The 27,106-nt window shown below is 39.5% G+C and overlaps 1 protein-coding gene and 1 long non-coding RNA gene across 10 annotated transcripts in view; one reads left to right on the top strand and one right to left on the bottom strand.

The window, feature by feature from the left end:
* Positions 1-27,106, top strand: part of magixb (MAGI family member, X-linked b) — a 66,223-nt gene that overhangs the window by 18,839 nt on the left and 20,278 nt on the right. For 4 of the 7 annotated variants that reach the window (XM_083554723.1, XM_083554726.1, XM_083554721.1 and 1 more), the window contains exons 2-11: positions 2,836-3,125; positions 5,653-5,769; positions 15,652-15,771; positions 16,887-17,060; positions 21,875-22,058; positions 22,225-22,295; positions 25,168-25,335; positions 25,728-26,238; positions 26,337-26,868; positions 26,952-27,030. In XM_083554723.1, the coding sequence (XP_083410849.1) occupies positions 2,846-3,125; positions 5,653-5,769; positions 15,652-15,771; positions 16,887-17,060; positions 21,875-22,058; positions 22,225-22,295; positions 25,168-25,335; positions 25,728-26,238; positions 26,337-26,868; positions 26,952-27,030 (2,236 nt within the window). In that variant the 5' untranslated portion in view covers positions 2,836-2,845. Of the gene's footprint in view, positions 1-2,835; positions 3,126-5,652; positions 5,770-15,651; positions 15,772-16,886; positions 17,061-21,505; positions 21,723-21,874; positions 22,059-22,224; positions 22,296-25,167; positions 25,336-25,727; positions 26,239-26,336; positions 26,869-26,951; positions 27,031-27,106 lie in introns of those variants that run through there. The other 3 variants (XM_083554727.1, XM_083554722.1, XM_083554725.1) reach the window with 2 other exon arrangements.
* LOC310733489 overlaps positions 774-27,106 on the bottom strand; it is a 49,645-nt gene continuing 23,312 nt past the window's right edge. For 2 of the 3 annotated variants that reach the window (XR_014535761.1, XR_014535762.1), the window contains exons 4-6: positions 16,949-17,005; positions 15,630-15,749; positions 776-1,555 (exon numbers count right to left, since the gene is read on the bottom strand). This is a non-coding gene — a long non-coding RNA (uncharacterized lncRNA). Of the gene's footprint in view, positions 1,556-15,629; positions 15,750-16,948; positions 17,006-27,106 lie in introns of all 3 variants that reach the window. The other variant, XR_014535760.1, reaches the window with a different exon arrangement.

Below are 27,106 nucleotides of genomic sequence, written 5' to 3'. Positions count from 1 at the left end.
ATGCAAAAATGTCACCCTCCTCTAAGAGATGCATGCGGACGTTTGAAACAGAATACTTAGAGGTGAAAATGGTCAGTGGCTCAATTAGGGCTGGGGAGAAACAGCAAAACACTGGGAGGTCGGGGGAGGGGGTGAGTCAATACAATCAACATTTCACATCACAAATTTCAAGGTACTCATGGGGACATTTACATGAGAAAAGACGAGTTTCTTCCAGATTTCTCTGAACCACATACCCTACCCTCAGATTGCTGTTCTTCTCCCGCAGAAGTGAAACCCAACATGGCTTTATATTACTGCAGTCTATCCACCTCATTGTGCATTCTGACATGCTTTTCTGCTCACCACGACTGCAAAAAATGGTTACATTTTCACAGAATCTACAGAACTGCCACACACTGGAGTTGGCATCAAATTCTGGGAATCAAATGTTTGCTCAGAACCATAAAGTACAGAAATAATATTTAAAATACTGTCTTTAAGCAGAGGTGAAAAGAGGAATAAAACATTCTACTTAAGTAGAAGTACTGTCACTTAGTACAATTAAAGTTACAGGTCTAAAAATCTACCCATGTAAAAGTAAAAAGTAGATCATTATAAAAAAAAGAGTCAAATTTACAGAGTTACTTTTTTAACAGCGGAAGTGTGTGTGTGTGTGTGTGTGTGTGTGTGTGTGTGTGTGTGTGTGTTTGGAGGGGGGGGGGGATTTTTAAACTTGTGTAGTTCAAAAAGGACAAGGGGATATATATTCAGTTGGGACTGCATCAGTGGCGTCTGTCTCATCCGTCCATCTTTCTTTCTTGTGAGTTTATTACGTTTATTCTCCCCATTAACCATTTAGAAATCAGTGCAGTAGTTTCTGTGTAGGGCCGTGATTTTTCCTCCCTTGTATTATAATGTATTTATTTTTCAGTCAGTAAAAACGAATTTAATTACAATTCTTCACACAAAACATACTTAAGTAAAAGTAAAATGATAAATTCTAAAAACCATTAAAAAGGTAGAAATACACAAAAACGTACTCAATTACAGTAACATGAGTAAATATAATCTGTTACGTTCCAATCAGAATAACTGACTTGGGTTCTCTGGGGTAAAGTATGTAGTATATTTTAGCATTAAAGTATCACCAATATAAGTATCATCAGCTCTTAGCACCCGTGGTAAAAATTGGTCAAAAAAATACAAAATTCATAATACTATCCATTTATTTTTGACTTAGTTTTTTTTCCCGCCGCTTTCTATTCGTTGCACTAAAGTTGGCCACCTCTCACACTTGATTATACTGTTGGGCCAGCGAGGGCATGAAGTGACAGCAATGTTCTCATACTGTCACATCTCTGGCGTCTCATGGCAACTGTACCAACCCCTCATGCTGGTGTGGCCAACTGTCACTTCACTGTGCTTGCTACTCTCGCAGAAGCTAAAAGTCCTTCAGCGTTGCAGCATGTCACACTGTTCCTGGATCCCCCTCACGATCGAAATGGACGTTTCGCTGGGATCTTGCTGAGTCACTTGTGGCATTTTCAGTAGCCGGAACAAGACAAATGTCATTCTGTTTATAGGGAGTAAAAAAAACAAGACTAATTTCACAACCTGCCATATTATATGACATTTCCTATACTACAATATAATAGTATATTTAGTATAGTTTAACATAAGCGTTATGCTTATACTAGTATTACTACAAGCCTCTTGCATTTACACTACTATCCTGAATGCATGGCCACATATGGCTTCATTTAGCAAATACTGAACATCTCATAATGTAATAGTGGTTGGTTTTGGAGACATAAACAAGCTCTTAAACTCTACTATCTGCTTTTAGGGCTATTTGGATATTAGCAGTAGAATAATTTCTACTATTATATGCTTGTTGTATGAGAATGCTATTATAAAGAACAAAGAAAACACCATAAACCATAATAATATGGCTGTCCTGCTTATTGCATCATGATCTAAAACTATTTCTGGCCATTTCCAGGTACAATCAGGTCAAATTCTGCATGGAAAAAAACTCGCATGTTACACATATGAAACTGGGGCGAGATTGCTTTTTAAAATCAACTCCAGCACCATGGACACGTGAAAACGAGTGCAAAACGAGTGCAAAACCGTACAGCATTCTCACAAACAAACGAAGTGAAAAGCCAGCGTAAAAATATGCAGGTAATCATTTGAAAGCCCAGAAAATCAGCTCAAGCTTATGTGTAAACCCGATCTGAATACAAGGAACTTTCCCTACATATATCTTCACACAACATCTGGAATAAAGTCGCCAAATGTACAGATGCTGAATGTTAAAGCAGATAGTTGCTCTTTTTATTTGACATTTACTTTTCCTGTATTGCATTTCATGAAATAAATAAACAAATAAATAAATAAATGTTTTTTCCCCCGCCTAAGAATAAATCCAACTGCCGTCATGGAATTTTTTTTCCTTCCATGCTTGGTATCATGGTGCTTAGCGTAGTACTAAAGAAAACGTTTTGCATTTGTGCCGACTCTAAAACCCAGCTGAAGAGTAAATCATGTAAACGTGACCGGTATTTTTATTCTAAGTAGTATTCCTGAATCATAAATTATACAGCTTCGGAGGAATAAAGTGCAGACAGTGTTAATTCCACCCCATGCAGAGTGCACATCTGCTGAGTCGTCTGCCAAGCCCCACATGCACCATGCAAAACGCATGCAAATGAGAAAGCTGGACTGGGCTGACATTGACCCCATGGCTTTTGTATTTTAGATAAAGGTTAGCAATCCTGGCTTTTGGCTATAATATTATTTTAAGATTGCTGACTGATTTAAACACAAACATATATTTTTTACTCCTAGTTCAATCGCCATGGCTAAGGTGGTCGTGAAGAAGTTGCACTGGCGCTCTAAGGTGCAGGAGAGCTTCGTTCCTCTGTTGGGCAGCTCGGGAGAACTGGGAGTGGCCATCGGCGGTGGTGCCGACTATGGGGAGTTTCCATTTGTCACAGCAGCGCCTGGAGGTGGGATAACAGTTGGCGATATAATTTTGGAGATCGGCGGGACACCAGTTCTGGGAATGACCTTAGGTGATGTACGTGGAGTGCTCAGCACCTGCCCCCATCTTATCCGCATCAAGACTGTTACACCAGGTAATGCACCAATCACGTAAATCTTTCATCTGTGTGTTTAGCCGGGAGTGTGACGTGACTAGGAGGATTTCGTCTTCATCTCACACCAAAGCCGTTTACGCTCTCGCAGCGGTTATGTTTGCGCAGAACAATATTTTACACATGACCGTGACTCCCCGTTGCCCTTCCAGCTTAGATTGATTACCAGCTCTTCCTCGGCGGTCCTCTTTATCTCCTTCTCTCTCTGAATAAATCTATCACCATCTCTCACCTTTCTAGCCCTTACAATTAGTTTGAGATTGACCACAACATGGTGTATTTTTTATAAAGTTTAAGTTGAGCAAATAATCTAATCTAGAATGTACAGCATTTTGGAACATAATCACTGACTGAGGAGCATGTGATAATATGGTATATATAGTATACAGTCTTTATGTTCAAGGCTATCACTGTATCAGGTTGTCATCTAAACCTGTCCTGTTAGAGGGAACATTTATTTTTTTGCTGTACTAAATCTGGTTTGTCTATTTTTGTGTGGATCAATATGTATTGTCTCTGCTGAAATGTATCTAACAGGCTCGTTTCTGAGACACAGCAAATAGAACTGGATTCATACGCTTTCTGTAGCTAGATGGAACTAGACGCTAGTTTATCGCTTCTGAGCAAGTTGAACCCTAAGAGAAGTTTTACCAGCCACATCTACTGTAAATGTCGAGGAACGACAGAGAGTGCAACATTTTCGGCACGTGTGAATGTGCGTGTCTGACTGATGCTAATGCTCCCTTATCACTTTGAAATATGTTTTATCAGCAGAGCTTATGCTGTCTCGGCAAAGGGGAGGGGCCTTCCCATGCCGGACGCTGTCTGTCATTCTGACAGAGGGGAGAGGGATGCGGGTCATCGATAACAACCAAGTGGCTTGTCACCAGGGTCCATAAAGCACTGCGGTCGAAATGAACAGTTTAGAGAAATCGAGTAGCTTTGCTGAGTAGGTTGTGTCTTTATTCCATTTATAGACGAGGCACCATAAATTACGTCCTGGCTTATAAACAGTGGACTTACATGTTAGTTCCCACTCATGATAGAAGTATTTGTGCCACGTCGGTCATACTTGGACTTGTTTGGAATGTTTCTCATTAACCAGTATGCAGTGGTGGACGAAGTATACAAACCGTGTACTTGCCAAAAAGTAGAAATAGAGTTTATGTGAAAAGACTTTGATGTTTCTATAGGCACAGCAATCTATTAATAGAATGATGTTAATAAGTCAAACACTGATTGGTATCTTCTGAAATGATCATGTGCCTAAAACCTTCTTTTCAACTACTTAAAGCACAAATGAGGCCACGGGTGTTGTGGAAAGTTCGAGTCAGGAGTTTCTTCCATCATTTATTACTCTCACAATGTTCTGCTTGCTGTTGAACCGATGCTGAACTGTTTGTAGGTGCTAAGTAGAAACCACCAAGTGGCAATCAAAACAAGTCCAAAACAGTTTGACCAGTTAAGTTTTTATTCGCTGATAAATAAAAAGGAACGACTGATTTCACGAAACTGTAGTAAGAAAGATATTTGACTTTGAAATCTAGTGAAGTTAAAGTCTCCCCGAATAAAAATACTTTAGTAAAGTACAGATACAAGAAAAAGCTACTTAAGTACAATAATGAATTGCATTTACTTGGTTATTGCCCACCACTGCCAGTAAGCAGTAATCACAATCTGCCTTTTGTAACCTATGTGCTATTCATCTTCAGTAACCACTTTATCTTGGACAGGGTTTGTGGATCCGGTGTCTGGATTAATGGCTGTCCATTATAGTGCACCAAGCGTTAATCGAGTCATTGTAAAGTAGCCAGCGGTCCTACTGAAATGTTTTTTGGAGAACCTGGAGGTGGTCTTAGGGAGAACATGTAAAACCACACGCAGAAAGTAACCAAAGCTCAGGATTGAATCAGGCTCTGGAGCTGTGAGGCAGAAACATTACCTGCTCTGCCTCCATGGTGCCCGTGTGCAATTACTACAGACAAGAATTTCGACGTTTCTCTGTATATATATGGGAAACTTTCCAAAACGCCTTCGTAAAACTCTTTGTCATTCTTATTGCTATAATATATATTTAAAGGCAGTAATCAATCAGGACAGATTTTCTTTAAGATAACTAGTTTCCATCAACACAAACAGTGCAGAAACAAGCACTACAGCCAGTTTTTCCTCCTGACATAAGTCACAAAAAAAAAGACGACGTTCATTCAATGTTTATTGTCACAGAATGATGAGATATCTCTCCAGGTGAAAGCTTGTGTAGTGTGTAAGCTTTATTTGTGACCACACCATGTAGCATGAGCAGCATAGCAGTGTTTAGATTTTGAGTCCTTTTGGACTGGGCCATATGAAGATGTAATAATTATTTGGTGATCAATTTGTGTCACCATATAGCTTTTGAGATTTTGTGGATGTTTCGGTGTCCTTTCATTAATGAAAGTGTATTTTAAAGTAAATGTTAATGATTTGTACTTGACACCCTTTCTCTTTCTCTCCATTTTTTTTACAGACTCAACACTGTGTAAGGATCTGAGGTTGTACCTGAGTAAATGTTTCACACCTGGGTGCATGGACAGTCAGCTTCAACAGGTCATACGGGAAAACCTTTATCTGCGTGCAGTTCCATGTGAGTCTCTCTCTCTCTCTCTCTCTCTCTCTCTCTCTCTCTCTCTCTCTCTCTCTCTCTCTCTCTCTCTCTCTCTCACACACACACACACACACACACACACACACTCACACAGAAGTAAATACATTTCACAGAGACATAGATACATGAAGAAGCATGTTTTAGTGTTACTAAGACACTCCATAATACTCACGTCTTATTATCACTCTTAACAGCTGCTTTCAGCTCAGTTTCACATGATGACATTTGTATGAAAAAGTATATACTGTCTATGACACGCACGAGTCATGCTTCGAATACATAGTATCGCATGCATACAGACTAGGAGACTGTACAACTGCCACCTTGAAACTAGTTTAAATTGGTGTGAGATCCGTTCTTCTGGAAGCCGCCACTGACACCTTTGTAGAAGTAACACAGTGCAAAGCGAGCAGGGAAAAGGAAGAAGACAAGGGAAAGAAAAAGAGAGAGAGAGAAAGCGAGTTTGCGCGTTTTTGCAGCGAACAGCAGCAGTTTAAGAGCCGGAGCTGAGGATGAGCTCGGTTTTTCACGGTCCCTGTCATTCTTTTTCACACCTGCTTCCTTTAAACATTCTTTCTTTTACACGTTTCCAACACATATCTCTCTTTCACTCTCTCACTCTCTCGCTCTCTCTTTCTCTGTCTTGCCTGTGATTATCCCTGATAATCTTTTGGTTAATATTTTGACTTTTCGCATTAATATGAGGCAGATTTGGATTATCTGCTATGAAAAAATCTGTAATTAAAGTCGATGTAGTTCAGTCTCACGGCATTTCCGGATATAGTCACAAACTTTCATCTATTGATTCGTGTTCATGTACACAAATTTTGCTCTTTTTTCGTGTCACTCATCATGACTTCCTCAGTCTACGTAGCAACGGAGGCGGAGGATCATGGGTAATGCTGACAGAAATGTAATCTTTTTTCCCCATTTTTATCAAAGAATAAGGCAGAAAATATAAGAAATGTAATAATGTAATAAATGTGTCTCTAATTTATGCAGTCTCCTTAATTAACCAGGAGAATATAGTTACTGTAATTTGACTGGAAGGACCACTAACGATCGTTTATAATAGTGAGTAGCTTACAGAATATAAAGCAATAATAACAAGGATAAAATCTCCTGCTTAAATGTTAAGTAATGGTAATTGAAGATGAAAAAATCAAAAGACAAATAAGAAAAAAAAAACAATACAGCGTCTGTGGTATCCAGTGGCAGAAAGAAAACTTTGGCGGAGGCGCCAAAAATTACTTCCTATTGAAATACATTACGTAGAATGTCGTCCCACGACAAAAAAGGGATATTTCGTGTCTATGAACACGTATCAGTAGATTAGATTTCGTGACTATATCATATATTTTGAGTTCTGACAAATGCGAAACAGGAGAAGTCCAACTCCTTTGATCTCACTTTTCCATTTGCTTTCATGTTTTCACATTTATATTAATTTTAGCGCATCACAAATTTGGTGAATTCCATAGTTCAGGAGCAAAAGATAACAACTCCCTATCACTCATGAAGCATAAAAAGCATGAGCAATAGCTAGAAAACCTGCAAAGGTTAAGTCTCAGGGTGTAAAGTTATTTAAAAGACTTGAAAGCTTGAAACGATGCAGCAGGCTGACTTCACACGCCTCAGTGGAACTCCATGCATGGATGTCACTGTCGAGATTCGCTACGTTTTTGCTGAAAGAGCAAAAAATGGGAGAAAATCTGTCCCACAAATGTAGTAATAATACACTGCATCTGTTATGTATGTGTGATACTCATTAGAATGAAATAGACTTGAGAAAGTCATCACCAAATCACCAAAGATGCCAAAGCTACCGACAAGAACTAAAGTATATTTTTTGTCATTTTTTTCGTTTTTGGATTTTTCTTCCATTTTTCTCCCACACAATAACTATCAAATAGGGAGGAGTGAAAGTTAAAACACAAGACACATGTAGAAAGCTACTGTATCTTTCTGGACTGCTGCTCTGGACTGGACCGCTTTCTAGCTACTGTCACACTGATTGATAGGGGAGAGAGAATAACCAGCCCTCCTATCCAAAGACCAATTTTGCGCTCTAGACTACCAGCCACGAATAGCCGTGGCATTGTCAAGATTTGAACTCGTGATATTAGGATGACAGGGCAGAAACTTTTCTGAGAATAGACAAAAAATAAAGCAATTCTCAGTGTTTTTTTTTTTTAACTTTTAAACCCTGGAGTATAAAAGTAATGATAGTTTGCCTCCTCTTCGGTTTTGAGGTACACTGTGTTGTTGCTTTTAGCGTCCAATTTTTCCCTTTCAAAAAGTATTCACAGCATTGGACATATTTATGAATATCTATCCACTCACTCACATATATTAGAACATAACAAAATTCTTGTCCCTGATAATTTCTCATTTGCTATGAAAGCAGTTCATATAGATTTGGTTCATAGTTACACTTTATGGACAATGTATTAGGACACCTGACTTTTGTGTGGTTCTTTTCCTAACTGTTACCAAAACTTTTGAAAGCACACACTTGTACAGGATGTCTTTGTATCTGGAAGCATTTTCCCTTCACTTGAACTAGGAGACCCAAACCTGTTCCAGCATGCCAATGTCCCTGTTCACCAAGCATCTCCATGAAGATATAGTTTAATAGTATAGTGGAAGATCTTGAGTGGCCTGCTATGGAGCTTTGAACTTAACCCTACTGAACACCTTTAGGATGAATTGAAATGCTGACTGCACCCCAGGTCTCCAGACCCAAGTACACTCCAAAATCTTCATAGAACATCTTCCAAGGTTATTATTACAGCAAATGGAGACTCAATGTGGAATGGGATATTCAAAAAGCACCAATCCTATGGTTAGGTGTCTACAAACATTTGTCTATTGAGTGTACTAGTAGAAGAGTAAACGATTAGACAGTACATGGTAAAAGGAGCCTGATCAGTAGTAGAGAAAGCTGAAGTGAGACCTTACTCATGTTTGGATTAGACACGCTAATCTAGTTTAAATGCTAGGTCAGATCTAGAGCATTGACCTTTAATATTTTGACTATATTAAAACAATTATTGAAATAGTTAAATGATTAATAACTACTTTGTCAACTTTGTGAGTGTGCATGTGCGTCTATGTGTGTGTGGGTGTGTGCATTGTGTGTTTGTGTACTACTTTGAGAAAAATTTAGGCTATGTACCAAAAAACTCATTGTGTGTGCGTGTGTGTGTGTGTGTTTGTGTGTGTGTGTGTGTGTGTGTGTGTGTGTGTGTGTGTGTGTGTGTGTGTGTGTGTCTTTCAAAGCAAAAAAAAAATTTAGGGCTTGGAAGATGGTGGGCAAAATGACCTACTTCACAGCATAGACCAGAGATTACCAGAGTCAACGCTTTATACACACACACACACACACACACACACACACACACACACACACACACACACACACAGACAGACACACAAGATGAGTTTTGAGGTGCATAGCCTAAATTTCCCTCCCTGCAGTTTATACATGAATATATAGACAGAAAACGGATAAATCTTTGTCTCTATATTTCCTACTATCTTTCCCATTACCTTCTGCTCACTTTCTGCTATTACCCACAAATCCAAGAATAATAAGCATTTATCTCATAAACTAGCTGACATATAAACCACAGATTGTAAACAGATAATACGGGACCAAACAAACAAAAAAAAAAACCCAGACATTGTAATTTCGTATTGCCGAGATCTAAACACACTCGATGTGTACATGTATGAGAATTGCCAAAATCCAGACAAGGACTTTCTCAGGGGTCGTCGCTTCCCGTCTACGCGGGAATGGAGATGTGGTGAAGCAGGGCAGATGTCTTTTTCACCGCAGCTGCATGCTTCAGCGCATGTATAGCATCTCTTTACAGTACTAAATTTAGCCTGTCGGGGAAAAAAAAGCACTTGTTTTTTCAGGAAATGTATTTAAATCACAGCTGCACGTCAGATTTTATTATGGAAAAATCTAATCTGTTGTTTGTATTGCAGTGACACTTTTACCTCATGGGTTTTGGAGGAATGGATGTTAAGTGATAGGAACTGGATTTTAAAGCACATGTGATTCAGGATACTGCTAATATAAGTGGCTATGGTACACAAACACTTTCAGCAATGACTAATTTAACAGCATACATAGACCTTTAACCATAGTAGTGAAACTGAGTTTTTTTTTGTCAGAATGTACCAAAGGCAATGTTAGTTTCCACTAAGCCAAGCAGACAGAAGGGCAGAGCTGCCTAAGGCTGGCGTCTCTGATCTGACTCGATTGGCTCAGTATGATCAGTGTAAACAAATTGGATGCAGTGCATGGTGGGTTGCAGTAGACCGTAATAGGAAAAACCAAACCTCTATCACATTGTTTGCTTTGGAGACGGAAAAAGGGAATTAAACCCGACAGGATATTTTGTTATAGGGAAATAATCCATGGAGTAGCAGAATGCCCCCCCTACAAAGAAAATTAAAATAAAATAAAATAAATAATTTTTTTTCCAACAATTACAAATTTTAATTTATTAATGCATTTTTTTGTGTACATTTATATTTATAATTGTATAATACTATATTATTGTACACAATTATGTTGTGGAACATACACAAGGCATTTTCATTCACGAAACATCGTTTTTCTCCATATTTAAGTAAACGCAATTGGATTATTAATAAAAAAACAACTGAATGATAGAAATAATTTATTCAAAAGAGCGCATTATTTTATATTCTGTCATATGATTGATAGTAATTAAAGAAGCTTTGTGGTTTAGGCATTGGTTTTTGGTCCCCAAAGTCTTGAGTTCAAATCCCAGCAACACCAAGCTGCCACTCCTGGGCCCCTGAGTAAGGCCCCTAACCCCACAGCTGCTCAGCTGTATGAATGAGATAAATGTAAGTCGCTCTAGATAAGCTTGTCTGCCAAATGCCATAAATGTAGCACATTTAACAATGGACATTGTCCCAAAGCAGCTTGGCAGAAATAAAAAGGTTATAAAATTTCAATTCATATGTATCTTTAAGATTAGCCCTTAGAAATGTATCCCTAATGAGCGAGCCAGTGGTGAGAGTGGCAAAGAAAAAATTAGTTGAGATGGTAAGGAGCCTTAAGAGGAACCAGACTCAAAAAAGAAAACCCATCCTCATCCTGGTGGCACTGAATGCCTATTCATTATAGTTCCATCATTGTCAGTGAAAATTAATGACCATCTTCCTCAGTATCATTGTACCATATTTGTGTTTAATTACGTAAAATGTTTTAAAATGAGAATAAAATATGATGTTTCTTACATTAAGGAGATATCCATAGAAACTCTTAGGAAAGTAATGGCTAAGTAATTATCATGCTACTGTGTAACACTATATGGACAAAAGTTTGTGGATTTATATGTGCTTTTTGAACAACCCATTCCACATTTAGTCTTTGCTGTGAAAATAAGCACCACACTCAAGGGTAGATGTTCCATTAGATTTTGGAGTGTGCTTGTGGAGATTTGTGGAGATCATTCAGCCACAGGGGTGTTAGTGAAGTCAGGTCCTGTTGTAGGGTGAGGAGGCCTGGTGTGCAGTCAGTGTTCTGATTCATCCTAAAGGTGTTCAATAGGGTTAAGGTCAGAGTTCAGTAGCAGGCCACTCAAGATATTCCACTCCAACTCATGTAAAGCATATCTTCATGGAGCTGGCTTTGCGAACAGAAGCATTGTCATGCTGGAACAGGTTTTGGTCTCCTAGTTCAAGTTAAGGGAAAATTATACTATACAATCTTATACAATTGCGTGCCTCCAACTTTGTGGCAACAGCTTGGGAAAGAACCACATATAGCCGGAAAAACCAGACACCCCAATAGATTTGTCCATATACTTCATGTTCCATAAGGTTGGTATCACATAAAATCAGGTTGCTGTATAAAGTGCTGAATCCCATTCTCAAGATTCATTAAGCGGTCACATTAGAGCTCCCATTAATCTGTGGATTGTTGATACTAAATGCCCGCGTGAAACATGCGAGTAAGCAGGCCATTACTGTGCATACTGTATGTTCGAGTGCAGCCATTTCTCTTCCCTGCCGTGGTTAATGGTTCATTTAATCTTCCCTCCCCCATCCCTCTCACTCACATGTTATTTGTTCATAAATCCTAACTTCTTTCACAATGAATGAGAAGTGGATGCATTAATGTAATTAGGGTTCATCCATTAAACCAATAAACTGAATCCATTAGATAGGTTAAAGAATAGTGGACAGAGAGAGAGAGAGAGAGAGAGAGAGAGAGAGAGAGAGAGAGAGAGAGAGAGAGAGAGAGAGAGAGATAATAGTGTTAACCCATTCTCATTTACATGAAAGTAGGGCATCAACAGATTAGAAGCAAATTAAGTAGCAGGTTTTTATCAACAATGCATGCAGTGGAATTTTATTGGAAAGTGGCTTCCATGGTTACGTGCTTAAATTACTCCACAGACAATAGATTATGTACAAATGCATTTGTTCTCTCTAAATGGTTTGTCGTATAACAGAAGAGTATAAATAGGATAAATTAGGAGTGTTTTGTCAATGTCTCACTTGCAAACACTAATGTGTTAGTAAGGTAGACTCATAGAAACACTTTCTTATTTTAGCTGGATCTAAACTTGTTGAATATGTTGGTGAGGCAGGATGACATTTGTAATGATGCAGCCTCAAGCGAAATTAAGAGTCGAGAGGCGATCGCACAGAGGCCGCATGCATTAGGCTGCTATCAAGTGAATTTTCAGGGTTACACTGTGACAGGAAATTAAACCTAAAAGCATATACTTACTTAGCACACTGTCAATTGTGTTTGTAATGCAAGTGTGCCTTAATGGCACCATTATTTTTGTAGTCCTCCTGCACCATGAGGCACATTGGGCAGCAAGGGCCTGATGGCTTATTTGCCGTTTCCGTAGCAGTTTTGTTACGGCGTCAGGTTACTAGTCCAACGCCAAACCTCCTCATTTCGCAGCTGGGCAGAGTACTTTATCCCCATTGTCACAACTGAGCACCCATGGGGGGTTAAGGACCCTGCTCAAAGGCTCAAGAGTGGTAGACTGGTGTGGCTGGGACTCGAACACACACGACCACCAGATCCAATGCCTGAACCACTAGTCTAGCCCACTACCATTTTTACAGTATGTGAATCAAAGACAGAAAAGCACATTTCCACAGCCAGGTTTTAGCTACATTTTCAGTCCAGTTACAAGATGAAAAAACACACAAAAGAATCCAGGCTACAAAATGTTGGTATTAGAGAGAAAAAGAAACACCTTTAAACTCGACCTGTCCCATTTGCTCTCAGGGAAAGAGGTAGGAATACGTCAAGACTCTTCTCTGTTCTGGCACATAGGTAGTGAAATGAACTTTCTCCTAGATGCTGAACAGCTGAGTCACTGCCTATTTTCAAACGATGGGTGAAGACCTTTCTCTTTCGGAAACATTTAATTAGCACTTTTTTCCTGTTTGTTTTGTCTTTGTTTAAAAAAGGTTTTGCTATAATTCCTCTCAACAGAGGAATCTGTTCCTGATGGAACCCTAAGTCTGCAACCCAGTGAACCAGTGTTGATTTAAATCTCTGTTAAATGCTGTAAATGTGAATGTAAACATACTATATTCATTTACACTTTGCTTTTTCAGAAATCTATTAGATTTTGCTCATTTTGCTTTAAAACAAGATCTTAGCAGCTGTGCAATATTATTAAACTATCCTAATCTGGCAACCCCATTAACTGTCCTGTCTATGCCCCCCTCCTTGTGCATGGGGCAGCATGATTCCTGTTCCATTGGGCAATTAGTGCTTGCAGTATGCATTTATTAACTAACAGTTGCAATAATAACTCTACAGAAGCTAAACTGGGCAGTAAAGATAAATCACTGGTCGCCCACCCGAGCTGATGTTGTGAACGATTTGGTTTGTTTAATGGCTGAAGGATGAAAATTTCGTCAACATCTCAAAAAGCCTGCATGAAACTTGGGCCAGCGGGAAATAGAATTCTTTGATCGGGAAAGAAGTTCACCGTAGCACACACACATTTTTCTGATAGGTTTCACAAGCCCAATATGGCGTAAAGACCCTGCTGCGGGATAAAACGTGGCTGTCTGAAGCACAGAGACAGAGAAAAAAGAGGAAATGATTTCGTTCAGAAGACTAAAAGTGGGCTTGATTAAGATTAAATATTGATTTCACCTTACAGTATGTAATGTATTTATGTCCATCTTTATTATACGGTTTGTTGTGTTGAATATGTGGATTCCAAAGGTAATTTGATAATATATAAAGAGTTTGTGATGACCATTAAGATCTTAAAGGCTCTGTTCCACTTTTATACGTTAGACGGAAATGAATTCTTCAGCAACGCGAGACAATGTTATTTCCAACAGACTTTGGACAGTGAGTGATTGCTCTAACTAGATGTTGTCATGGAGATCCCATTAAGGCTTAAGTGCAAAGTGGTGTCATATGTCTCCTTTTACAGGGAAGGCGTTTTACTTTTGACCCCCGCAGCCACGTCATTACTTATTGATAAAGCTACTAAATAATGATAATTACAGACATTTCTATTTTCTAACATTCCATTAATCAATATTCAAGCAGACAGTGTGCTTCTACATGAGAATGTCTCGTGTGGTGGATAAGTCGTATCCACCACACACACACACACACACACACACACACACACACACACACACACACACACACACATTCACCCTTGGGGTCACTCAGATTATTGGACAGATGACCCATCACAGTGCTCTCCCCTTTTTCTAATAGCTTCTGGACATGTGATGATTGACATGTGGTGGGAGGGGTGACAGGCAGCTTGGTCGAAGAAAAAAACTGAGCCTCTGGTTATGTGAGCTGAATATGTCAATACACACACACACACACACACACACACACACACACACACACAGACAACCTAATAAAGCGGAGAATAGAGCACCTCGGGGGCGAAGAGAACAAATAAAACCAAGATGATCAAGGAACTTAATTCGATTTTGAATTGTGAGGGATTGTGAATGTGTGTGTGTGTGTGTGTCAGACAGTAAGGTGTATAATGGAATGGAAGATTGATGGAATGACAGTGCGTAACCGTTCAGGCCCTGTAGATGTCCACTGAGAGACGACAGGACATGTCAGAATGTAGGTGTTTGAACAGCATGATTGGTCTGGACCATTTGCGGCGTTGTCATTACAAGCCCGCTTACCTGACAGTCACGGGGAAGAGAGTGAAAAATGCTGTAGGATGTGTAATCATTTTAGTTTGATGCTTAATTGGGCTATTTTTGATAAATCTGTGGTTGTTTATTGTGTATTTACTGCCACAAAGAAGGTTTCCGAGCATCATTTAACCTCAATAAAAATGACAGGGTCTATGCATATGCACAAATGTCAAATAATCCTCCTCTTATCCCGACTAGCTGGATCGCTGCTAGCATTATTCAAGTACCAGATGTTGCTTTTAAATCATTAGTCAGTATATACTTTATCAGCTTTTTTTATGGGATTACTAAAAAATGCTTGTTTTACATGACATTAGGATCAGTATAATTGAAACTATATCGTCTGGATCAATAAAACTGGAAGTATATGATATGGATCAATATAATTGGAGCCATATGACTGAAACCAATGAGCAAATTATAATGAGCACCACAACATTTCAGTATTCTGTAGACTTTAAAATGTGAAGTTCAGAGTGGAGGTGGTAAAAGGATAAAGGTGTAAATTATTCATTTGTTCACACACATACATACACACACACCTACACACACACACACCTACACATGCACACACACATACAGATATGTTTATCTCTGTTCAGAATTTTTTTTACCTTTTTTATATGTAAATCGTAGGTACGACCAGACAGCCTCGAGTCGGCGAGATCTCAGGAGTGGATTATAACTTTGTGTCTGTCGAGGAGTTCTTCTCTCTAGAGGAGTCAGGAGCTCTGCTGGAGAGTGGGAAATTCAAAGGTCAGTCATTTTGATTCAAGACATGGCACCGTCTTTTCGAAACCGTACTTAGAAGACCTTTGCTGAAAACAAAATCGGTGCACGAGTTTGTAGTGTTGTAAAGGTGACATCATAAAAGTTTTTCTTGACGCAGGCTTCATTCTTCACCTTGCATCCTTATATAATGAGCGTGCTTACTTCAAACTAAAGTGACCCATAAATTAATTAGCCATTTCCATTATCTCTCAGACGTCCACCGGTAGTATAATTTTTTAATAGCAACACATTGTTATATTTCTGCCACCACTCTGCAATAGCCCCGATCGTCCATTTTGGTCCACCTCCGTGCAACGGCAGTCCCACTATCACATTCTAAAGCTTTTTTAATATTTGATAGTAATATATAGCGATGAATTCTCAAGCCTTTAAGCAATTTAATATTCAGCACCGGTGTTATCGGCCTTGTAGCGCTCACAGGGAATATAGGTGAGTTATGGCTCTCTGGGGCAGAATCACCTCCCTCCCCTGATTAGGAGAGTCAGACGTATTAGCATAAAAGATGCTGCAGCATTTACTCAGCACCATAAACGTCATTCTCACCTTGTCAGACGAGCCCAGGCCGTGATTTATGCTTTGCTAGCAAGTTGCTCTGTCAATAAATCATCAGCATTATGCAAGAGCACAAGAAAGACCGAATATGCAGTCCTGGGATAAAAATACTGTACAACATCATAGGCCTGCTTTCATTGTGATTCTGTTTCTTTTTGGAGCATAATGGTTTGTAGAAAAAGAAAAAAAACTGCTACCGCTGTACTTTTTTTTATTGATTAGCTACTACTAGAAATATCAGATACCTTGAGTCTGCATTAAAAAAAATTTAAATGTTTGAATAAATGCATGGTATCACCAACATGACTGATATGATTTAAGAACCTGGAAACCTGCAGTTTCTGCATGTGTGTGTTGATATCGATCAAAAGTATGATTGTTATTCCCTTGTGCAGTATATATTCGCTTTTGAACCATTTTATTTTGATGCATGAGGTGAAAAGCCATTATAGTTATGCGACTGTATTAAAGGTTCCAGTGGTAAATCAACCAGTAGCACCTCTTCTCCGCCATCATTCTTTCCTTAGGGAACTACTACGGAACCCCTCGACCAATCCACATCGGCCCTGACAGCCCCCCCATCACTTACCAGGAGCACTGCAAGCTTCTGAGGAACTTCCGCACACGCAGCAAATCCCTCAGTAACCTGGAGAAAGCGGCAGAGGAAGGGTACAACAGTGAGGGAGACTCTGGGCTATCAGGTAGGGAAGGAAATATGGAGAACAACGCAGGATCATAGAGATAGGTGTGTAATAATAAACTGTAGGAATCCCTGTGTTGCTATTAATACCACTCTAATTACTCAATAGTAGAATTATTATTAATAGCGAAAGCCTTTTAAAGCCAATCTGGCTGCTATGCAAAATTTTAATTCTTTACAATTTAGTACGTAAACATTTATCATTCATAATATTTTTGTTATACTATGATTAAATTGTCATTCACATACACTATATGGACTAAAGTTTGTCGACACATGATCATTCACATTTACTCCATTTGGCAGACGCCCTTATTGGGTTAAGGGCCTTGCTCAGGGGCCCAACAGTGGCAGCATTGTGTGGCTTGGATTTAAACTTATAGCCCCCAGATCCAAACTCCAATGCCTTAACCACTAAGCGACCACCTCCCCAAAACTATACTTTATAGTTATGGCATTCAGCAGACACCCGTATGCAGAGTGACTAACATTTATCTCATTCAAACGACTGAGCAGCTGTGGGGTTAAGGGCCTTGTTCAGGGGCCCTGGAGGGGCATCTTGTTGTAGCTGTGATTTGAACTGTTTGGATCCAAAGGCTAATGCCTTAACCACTATTCTACCACCTCCCCATAAGATCATAAGATTGGTATGTGTGTTGTGGACATCCCATTTAACATTTAGTCCCAGTTTACTGTTATAATAACCTCCACTCGTCTAGGTAAATGTTCCACTTGATTTTAGAGTGCGCTTTTGGAAATTTGTGCTCATTCAGCCACAAGGGCTTTAGTAAACTCAGGTATTGATATAGGGAAGAGGTGTCCAGTGGGTGCAGGTTTTCATTTGAAGCAAGCAAATGATTTTCATTTTTAATGACTACCAGGTGTTGGCACAAGCTCAGTTAGAATGAAAACCTGCACCCACACCGGCTCTTTGTGTAAAAGATTGGACACCCCTGATGTAGGTTGAGTAGGACTGGGGGTGCACCAGCATTACAGTTCATCCCACAGGTGTTCAGTATGGTTGGGATTGGAGCTCTATAGCAGGTCATTCAAGATCTTTCACTGCAGACCATGTAATCCATGTCTTCGTGGATCAGTATTTCACAACTCAAAATCCAGCAAGCAGAACCAGTATAGATTAGCCATAAGCTTAGAGTATTAAAATTAAATACTGTAGCTACTATAATAAACTTAAATAGTGATTGCCTTTTGTGTTAATTATGTCAACATGAGGATACATGCTCTTGGTAGCACTCATGGGTCATTTGTAAAGGGCATCTTTGTCAGATAGCTACCTGTTATGCATAGCTACCAACTTGCCTTCATTTTCTGTATATAAGGTAGCTAGCAAACAAATCTATCACATCTTAGCATCCAAGAATTGTTAGTTATGAGCTAACATTATCTTTCTTTACACATTTGCTGGTTTATATAAATTCGTCAGATAACTTATTTACCCCAGTTTTTCCTCAAGCGAAATATTACAGTGGCAGAAATGCTTTTACACAACTGTTATGTTTTGTTCTCTGCGTATTGTTTAGTTATTCAGCTTTAAACACACAAATCAATAACTGCTATGTGGTGCCAATAAAACGCTAAAGCCTCTAACGGCTGCCTAACTGACATTTAATTTCAGAGAAAAGGTTATGAATATGCTGACTGAGGCTTTGGGGTCTATAATAAGATTGTGGCTTTCTGTTTTTATACTGAAGTGAGCTACTTAGAGAATGTGTAGCTTCACTGATAGTTTGATTAAACAAACCAAACAAAAAAAACAAATGCTGTAGTCACTTGGACCCTGTCACAAATAAATCTACATCGGTTCGTTTCTCTATAATGTGCATCACTGCATGTTTTTCTCTTAAAATTCGAGTTACGATTAATTTGTCAATGCTACTGACTGCTACCTTTCATTGCCAGACCATGCACAAAACTATACATTCAGTGGAGAAGCTATTTTAAGACGAGACTAAAGCAAGACGTAATACTAATAATATTTATTATAGTAGATTGCCTTACGTGTAGTACATTAGGTGTATTACAGTTTTGCTAATCAGAACGTGTGCACAGAACCGTGTTTTACTGAATTTCACCTTATGCCAAGATTCAGCAAGCACGCCTAAAGTACTCAAATAAAGCATAATATTTGTGTGTGTGTGTTTAGCTTATGGGTTATGTCTGTACTGGGAGCTTGCTAATTATCTTAGAACTGAGGGGGCAGCTTGCAGCTGTTCAGATCCCAGCTGGGGATGCTTATGGTTTAAATTAATGAACCTGGAATAAATTTGATATCACTGGGCAAGATTACTTGCGACACTGCATGGTTGTTCACCTTTTGTCTTAGGTAATAATGTTCAAGTTTATGTCTGCATTGACATTTTACACTCTACCGTTTGGTTGGTACAAAACAGTTGAACCTTTAAGATTAAGAAAAAAGATCTATGATATAACAGAATTCATATACACCATATAGAGACAGGGTTTGTGGAACCCTGACCATAAGATCTGTGTGATTTTTAAACATCCCGTTACACATTTAGTCCACATTTGCTACTATAATAAGCTTTACTCTTCTGGATAGATGTTCCAATAGACTTCGGGTGTGTTTAGAGATTTGTGCTTATTCAGCCACAAGGGTGTTAATAAAGTCAGGTACTGATGTCAAGTCAAGTCAAGTCAAGTTTATTTGTACAGCGCTTTTCACAACAGACATTGTCTTAAAGCAGCTTTACAGAAAACAACAGTGAAGGTGAATGGTGTGCGTTTGTCCCTGATGAGCAGCCGTGGCGACTGTGGCAAGGAAAAACTCCCTTAGATGATATGAGGAAGAAACCTTGAGAGGAACCAGACTCAAAGGGGAACCCATCCTCATATGGGTGACATCAAGAGTTTGATCATAAATCTTTCAACAATACAGAACACTGGAGAGAGAGAACTAACATGAGTACTGGAGTATAAGATTATAAGTGATGTTCTTTCTACAGTCTTTGGTATAAAAAGCTCAACATTTGTGATCATCATAGATCCAGCATCAGCTTCTCCATGCAAGGGCCTTTAAACACTCGGCATCTACTTCTCCATGATCATTCATAGGTCCATAATCTTCACGAGGTGGATGTAGGTGAGGTAAGAAGGCCTGAGGTGCAATAGAGTTTTGTGCACAGGGGCATTGTCATGCTGGAACAGGTTTGGGTTTCCTAATCCAAGTAAAGGTAAAATGTAATACTACAGCATTAGAAGACAAGTTCAATTAAATTGTGCGCCTTCAACATTGCTGAAACAATTTGGGGAAGAACCACATATGGCTTGAAAGGTCAGGTGTCCCAATACATTCATTCATCTAGTGTATATAGTAGAGAAAATACATTTTATTCATTATTTAAGAGAAAAACAAAGTTTCAAAGAAAACATAAAAAAAGCAAAGCTCTTATTTGCTAGAATAGTCCCCTAGTCATTACTGCTTTACATTTAAATCAGGACCACCACATTGCACACTATTATAGCAGAAATGATGATGATCGAGGTAAAATATTTAATTTGGTCCATAACAATGGTTTAGTAGTCTATTTCCATTACATAAAGACTCACATCCAATTTATTAGCTGTATCTTAATCTGTGTCATCGTATGACCTGTATTAAACCCAAGCACAATCAAGTAACAGATCAAAAAAAAGAAAAACACACAACAATGAATCTTCACCTCTCAATTGTGAAAAAGTCAGGTGGCCAATTGCTATGGTAACAAACTGTATTTATCAGTTATAAGTGCACACTTATCAAACTGAACAAGGTAGTGTGTTTTGAGTAGTTCATGATGGCTGGGGTTTACATGCTGCATTGAATATTCTATATTTTTGGACAGCATTACAATACAACAAATCGTGAAAACAAGGAATTATATAGTGTACAAACAGAGTTTTGGAAAAAGCCTCGCCCACCAGAAACCTGTTCCCTTTCTGTATTTTGGTGTCAAATTGATAGGGGTGGCAGGACAAGCTGTGTATTTGAGATCAGTGAAAAGGAAGGCAATTCAAAGATCAGTTTACTTATGTAGTTCAGAAAAGTCGAAATAAAAGTATAGGCATGCCAGGTATTCCTCAGGGCAGCGCAGGAAAAGAGAAGGACCTTCAAATCTGTCATTGGATTTTGACTGATATGGGATTTACAGTTGATTGAGGTTCTGGGAGAAAACCTTTAGTACACAGCCAAAATCCTGATGAGTAACTTTACCCTTATCTTTTTGTATATTATTCATTTTGCTGTACACAATTCTATATGATTTAGAGAAAATACAGTACTATGGATTCTTTACTGGCCAAGCAGTTATTCTCAAAGTATTACAATATGTCTAAATAGTTTTAATGAAACCTTAGTAAATGTAGCTCTTTGCAACAGTAATTGGATATCGCTTCAGTCCACGGTCTGCTAAAACTGTCCATTCGACTGTTTCATAAGTTCACTTTTAGTTTTGTCGTGCAATGCACTTTTCCTGCTTTGGCCCGGTTGTCTCATGGGAGGTGGCACAGACCTTACAAAGCCATTGATCAAACCATTCTATGGCAGCCAATCAACAGTGTAGGCTTTCATTTGTGATCTGTTTATATGGATTGGAAATACTTTCCGTTCAGAGTGTAGAGGGGGCGATGCTGACCTGGCTCAGATGTATGTAATTGCAAATGAAAAATTGCTCACTAGCACCAGGAACAATCAGAGTCTTCACGGATGCACAGTCGCACAAGAAACGTCAACCCTGATTTTACGTGTCTTTAATTTTATTTTATTCTCTCTTTCCCCATCTGTTATTTCACATTTAGGGGGCTCAGGAGGTGCCAGCAGTGTCCCAGCAGCAACATCATCCCCCAGTCGGTCCCGTGACTCCAGCGGAGGGGACGGCAGTGCCTTTGAGAACGGGAGCAGGCAGAGAAGAGGACTACTGAGGGCAGGGCTTGAAACCTGGGAAATGACCTACAGTGACTCAGGGGAACCCTACTACACAGAGTATGACCCCAAAATTTCTGTTAAATTTTATTTTATTATATTTTAGTATTGTACAAGACCGTCTACAGGGTATATGATATTATAAAGTGCATGTAAAACAGTTCTGTGATGCCTTGCTGCTTCCCAGAACAACACTGACATCTTGTGTTGTCATGTTGTTTTACAGTCATCAGCCCAAGCCGACCTACTGGCACAGCCGTCGCACATCGAGCCGAGAGTCGGTTTTCATGACTGATCGTGAGCACGAACTCTCTGTTCTATAATGGTCTATTGTAAAGCTATATTACACATCGCGATTAAAAAAATTTAATAAAAGTGTATCCTGTTAAAAGAAGATGCATTTATACACTTTATTGCCAAAGGTTTGCAGACACCTGGTCATAAGTATGGTATGTGCTTGCTGAGCATCGCATTCCACATTTAGTCCCAATTTTCTCTTATACGCCCCTCCACTCTTCTGAGAAGATGTTCCATTAGATTTTAGGGTGTGCTTATGGAGATTTGTGCTTCTTAAGCCACAAGGGTATTAGTCAGGTACTGATGTAGATGAGGTGAGGAGGCCTGGGGTGCAGTCAGCGTTCCAGTTCCAGTTCCACTACATATGGCTGGGAAAGTCAGGTGTCCCAATACTGTTGACCATATAGTGTAGCTGTGCCTTATTTGAAAGGAGACTTCCTCAAAGATTCTTTTAAAATGATTCATTTTTTTGTTGTTCTAAACCACTTTTCCTTTTCCTGAGTACCCCTTTTTTACTGAAGTGGAGCCTCATTACATCAGGCTGAACCACTGACCCCAAAACATTTTAACGTCAATGTGTGCACCCAAAACACAGCCAAGTGTGGCAACACTTCAGTCTTGGATAAATAAAAGTAAAGTAAATGGAAATAGAACAAATACGTAAAAAAAAAAATTTGGTAAGTTTGAATTGTATAAAAGAAGAAATGTAAAACCCCGTTAAATAGCTGCAAGGAAACATTACTAGGTACAGTGAGATCAAAGCTGAAACATAAAATAATGCCGATATGGATGCAGGAAGCTCACAGGCTATGTGAATATTTCTGACTATTCAGTATTAATCATCTGGGTAAGATAAAGAGCAGTCACTAAGAAGAAGGTCACGGTTGCCATTTGCTGTTTATTAGCTGCAATGCAACAGCACAGTGATGTATAGAGGAGCTTACTATAGCTGCCTCATATACAGAAACATGCCCTGATGTACAGTATCCTCAGTGGCTGCTTCTCACTCTCTTAACTTGAATAATGTGCCCAGGCTGACTGAGAGCGCTGCCAGCTTGCCTTCTGATGGGTCTGATTGTCAGTATGGGTTTTTAGAAAGAAGCTCAGCAGCAGTAGATGCAGATATTATGGCCATCTTAATCAAATGAAGCTGAATCTTTCCTTTGGCACAGGATCGAATACCTAAAACATTTTCTTGTATAATTGCCCAAGAGGGGAACTGGGCAATCCCACAGTGAATCAGTTTCTCACAAATGTTCTCACGTGATTCAAAAGTGTATTGAAAAAAGAAGTACATACCCACTGGCTGCAATGCAATGCACTGACCATGACATCTTTAATAAAATTACGATTTTAAAAAATTCTAAATTTTAAAATAACCCTAACCCTAACCCTAGATTTGCTGCTACACTAATATTACTAGTATTTCTCAGTCCTATATCTGGATTATTGGATGTGCACAATTCCCAAAAGCAGGTGTTGAGTCAGACCATGAACTTGATTCACAGACTGTTCATTTGCATGAGGCTCAACTCTCATGGAATGAAAGCGCCTCAATTATGGATACAGCTATGAAATCACCTATATGATTTCATATACCATTTGGGGAGTGGTAGCTCAGTGGTTAAGGTGCTGGGCTACTGATTGAAAGGTCAGGGGTTCAAGCCTTGGTGTCGCCAAGCTGCCACTCTTGGGCCCTTAACCCTCTGTGCTCCAGGGGTGCTGTATCATGGCTGACCCCAGCTTCTGAGCAAGCTTGGATATGCAAAGAACAAATTACACTGTGCTGTAATGTATTTGTGACAAATAAAGGCTATTCTAACTTATATGTTAAGACTGAATTGTGTATAGATACTGAAATAATTGCTAAAATGATATTTTAGTGAGTTTGACCAGGGCCAAATTGTGATGGTGAGATGACTGGGTCAGAGCATCTCTAAAACTGCAGCTCTTGTGGTCTGTTCCTGGTCTACAGTGTTCAATATCTATTAAAAGTGGTTCAAGGAAGGAACAGTGGTGAACCGACGACAGGGTCATGGGTGGCCAAGTCTCATTGATGCACGTGGGAAGTGAAGGCTGGTCTGTGTGGTCCGATCCGTTAATGCTGTTAATGCTCGTTGGGTCACGACTGTTTTAGCAGCAAAAGGGGACCAACACAATATTAGGCTGGTGTCATTAATGTTATGTCTGATCGGTGGCTCACATGAAATAATGCATGTTTCAGCACTCTTTAATACACTTTAATACCATGTTCCTTTTTCCTTTCACACCAAATCCATGCAATGGGCAGTGATGCTTGCAGTGTGGTTTTTTTTTTTTTTTTTTTTTTGCATTTTGTTTCAGTTTGCTTGATATTTAGTTTGGAAATACTACATTCATGCTATATTGTTTATATCAAGCCATATTTCAGTTTGCAGACCTGTTGTTGTTACATTTATTATATTAGCCCATTATACAACATCCACAGCAATAAAAAAAAAAAAATGCACTACACGTGTATGATGAATGTGAGTTCCACCTATAATGTGAAGTTGTTGGTGACTGTTGCTTCTGGACTGATGTAAGATAGATGCTACACAACTGTGTTTATTGTCTCTATAGTCTTACATACAGAAAAATAAATGCTTAAAATCCTTGATTTATAATTTTTCACTGAAGACAAACAAATACACAATATGTCTGTGCCCTCTTTAATAAAGTTTTGGGGCATGTCCTGTCTACTAAGAGACTCACTTTATCCTGGTTTTTTTTTTTGCAGCATTTATTAATTATTGCTCTTAATAATTCTAACATTGTTCCTTATATACATAGATAAAGTCATTGATAAATCATATAAACTCATAAATCATCTCTCTCTCTCTCTTATTCTCAGTGGGTGAGTTTACAGATCAGCCAAGTGAGTTGAGAGGGTACTCAGTCCACACTCGGGTGTGTAAAGGACCCCACGGCTTTGGCTTTAACATTACTGGGGGCAGCCGGTCTCGGGAGTTTTTACAGATATACAGCATTACACCTGGAGGGCCGCCAACACTTAACACTGGTAACCAAGCAAATCATATATCGGTCACGGTTTTATGTCTCTCTATGTGTCTCTGCCAACTAGTACAGTATTCACAATTTCATATATTTAACAGTATAAATACAATCGTTACTTCCCTCCGCTGCACATTACATAACAAAATCAAATCGATGTCTATTACTGTCTAATTCAAGTCGCTTTTTGACACAGCCTTAATTTAGTTTTTTACAAAAAAAGCAGAAGAAAATGTCACTGCAAATTATCACACAAGTTCAAAGTCATACAGCGAGGGAGTCTGTATTTTCTAATATTATTTTTCAGGTTATATTTCCTAGTGACCCACATTTATGTTAAATGAGCTATTTACTTTTCTAATGCATTAATATTTAGCATTTTTTCCTCTTTTTCCTTAGGGGATATTCTGGTGTACATTAACGACACCTGCGTGCTGGGCACCTCTTATAAAGAATTAGTGGAAATGCTGAAGGCTGTGCCCGTGGGCCAGAGCATGGACATGGTGGTCCGTAGAGGCTACCCCATACTCTATGACCCTAATGGCAGCCCTCGACTGTCTCGGGTTGCTTCACAACCTTCACCTCTTCCGACCACCACCCAGCCCAAAGCCCAGGCCTTGCTCCCACAATCGCAGATGCTTCTCAATAACAGTGGACTAATGTACAATGCTGAGGAGAGATATCCTACAGCTTATGGAAGACGTGCATCCAGGTTTAGCCTGGACGCCAATGGTAATACTTCACATTATTCACCACCTCCCAGAATGCCGTCTACTTATCGATACTCCAGCGAGGGAGAGAGCGATATCCTGAGGCCGAAGCATTCTCAAAGGAGGATCAGGCAGCTGCAGAGATCAGATCTGGCCAGCCAGAGTGACAGTGAAGTGGTGTCGGCTATAGGATCACACAGGTAGTCATTCCTTGTCATTCTGGCTCGTACAAAAAGTTTAAAACCCTAGAATCTTTGCAGTTTTTGTTAATCTCCATCTTTCTGTTCTTCCCTTTCAGAGCCTACTTTATCCGCAACCACAACAACAACTCGCTCTACCCACCGTCACCTTCACGCTTTTACTCCACAAAGTCCTCTGACAGTGACCTTTCCTCTTGTGCCCCAAGCCCGCCCCTCTCTCGTTTGCCCCTTCCCCAAATAGAATCAAGACACGCCTCTGTTTCCTCCTCCCCTGGTCAAGGAAAACGATACTTTCAAAATGGACAGCGCTCAATGCTCACCCCACCCACCAGCTCACACTCCGATGGGCCGTACTTCACTTTTAACAGTGCCAACAGTGCCAGTCCAGGCAGCAGCGTACCATCACCAGGGACGATAAGCAATGGTGGGGGCAGGGAGCTGGTCCCCGTCGCCCTGGCAAAGTGCAGTCAAGGTGGGAGTCTGGGTTTCAGCTTGATGGCGGGCGGACAAGGTGGCAGGGCGGCAGTGGTGAAGAGGGTGTGGGACCGGCAGCAGTGTAACAGCCTCCAACCTGGAGATGTCATCGTGAAGATCAATGGAGCTGACGTCCAGAGTCTTAGCTTCATTCAGGTACAGGAGGAGAAAAAAGGTGTGGAAATTGCTAAGAATATTATGAGTTTACACAGAAAATCTAATTTTGAATATTGCTCTAGGTCCATCGTATTTTGGAAGAGCACACCAAAAATGCAGAGGTCATTCTGCTAGTGCAGAGAGGAGGCAAGTGTCATATAAGTAGATATTTTGTACACTAACCCATACATTTGCTTATAAATCTGTTTATTTGCTGAACCTGGGTAATGTTTTAAAT

Source organism: Silurus aristotelis (assembly GCF_946808225.1).
Source record: "Silurus aristotelis genome assembly, chromosome: 11".
NCBI lineage: Eukaryota > Metazoa > Chordata > Actinopteri > Siluriformes > Siluridae > Silurus > Silurus aristotelis.
This window is presented reverse-complemented; position numbering and strand designations above follow the sequence as displayed.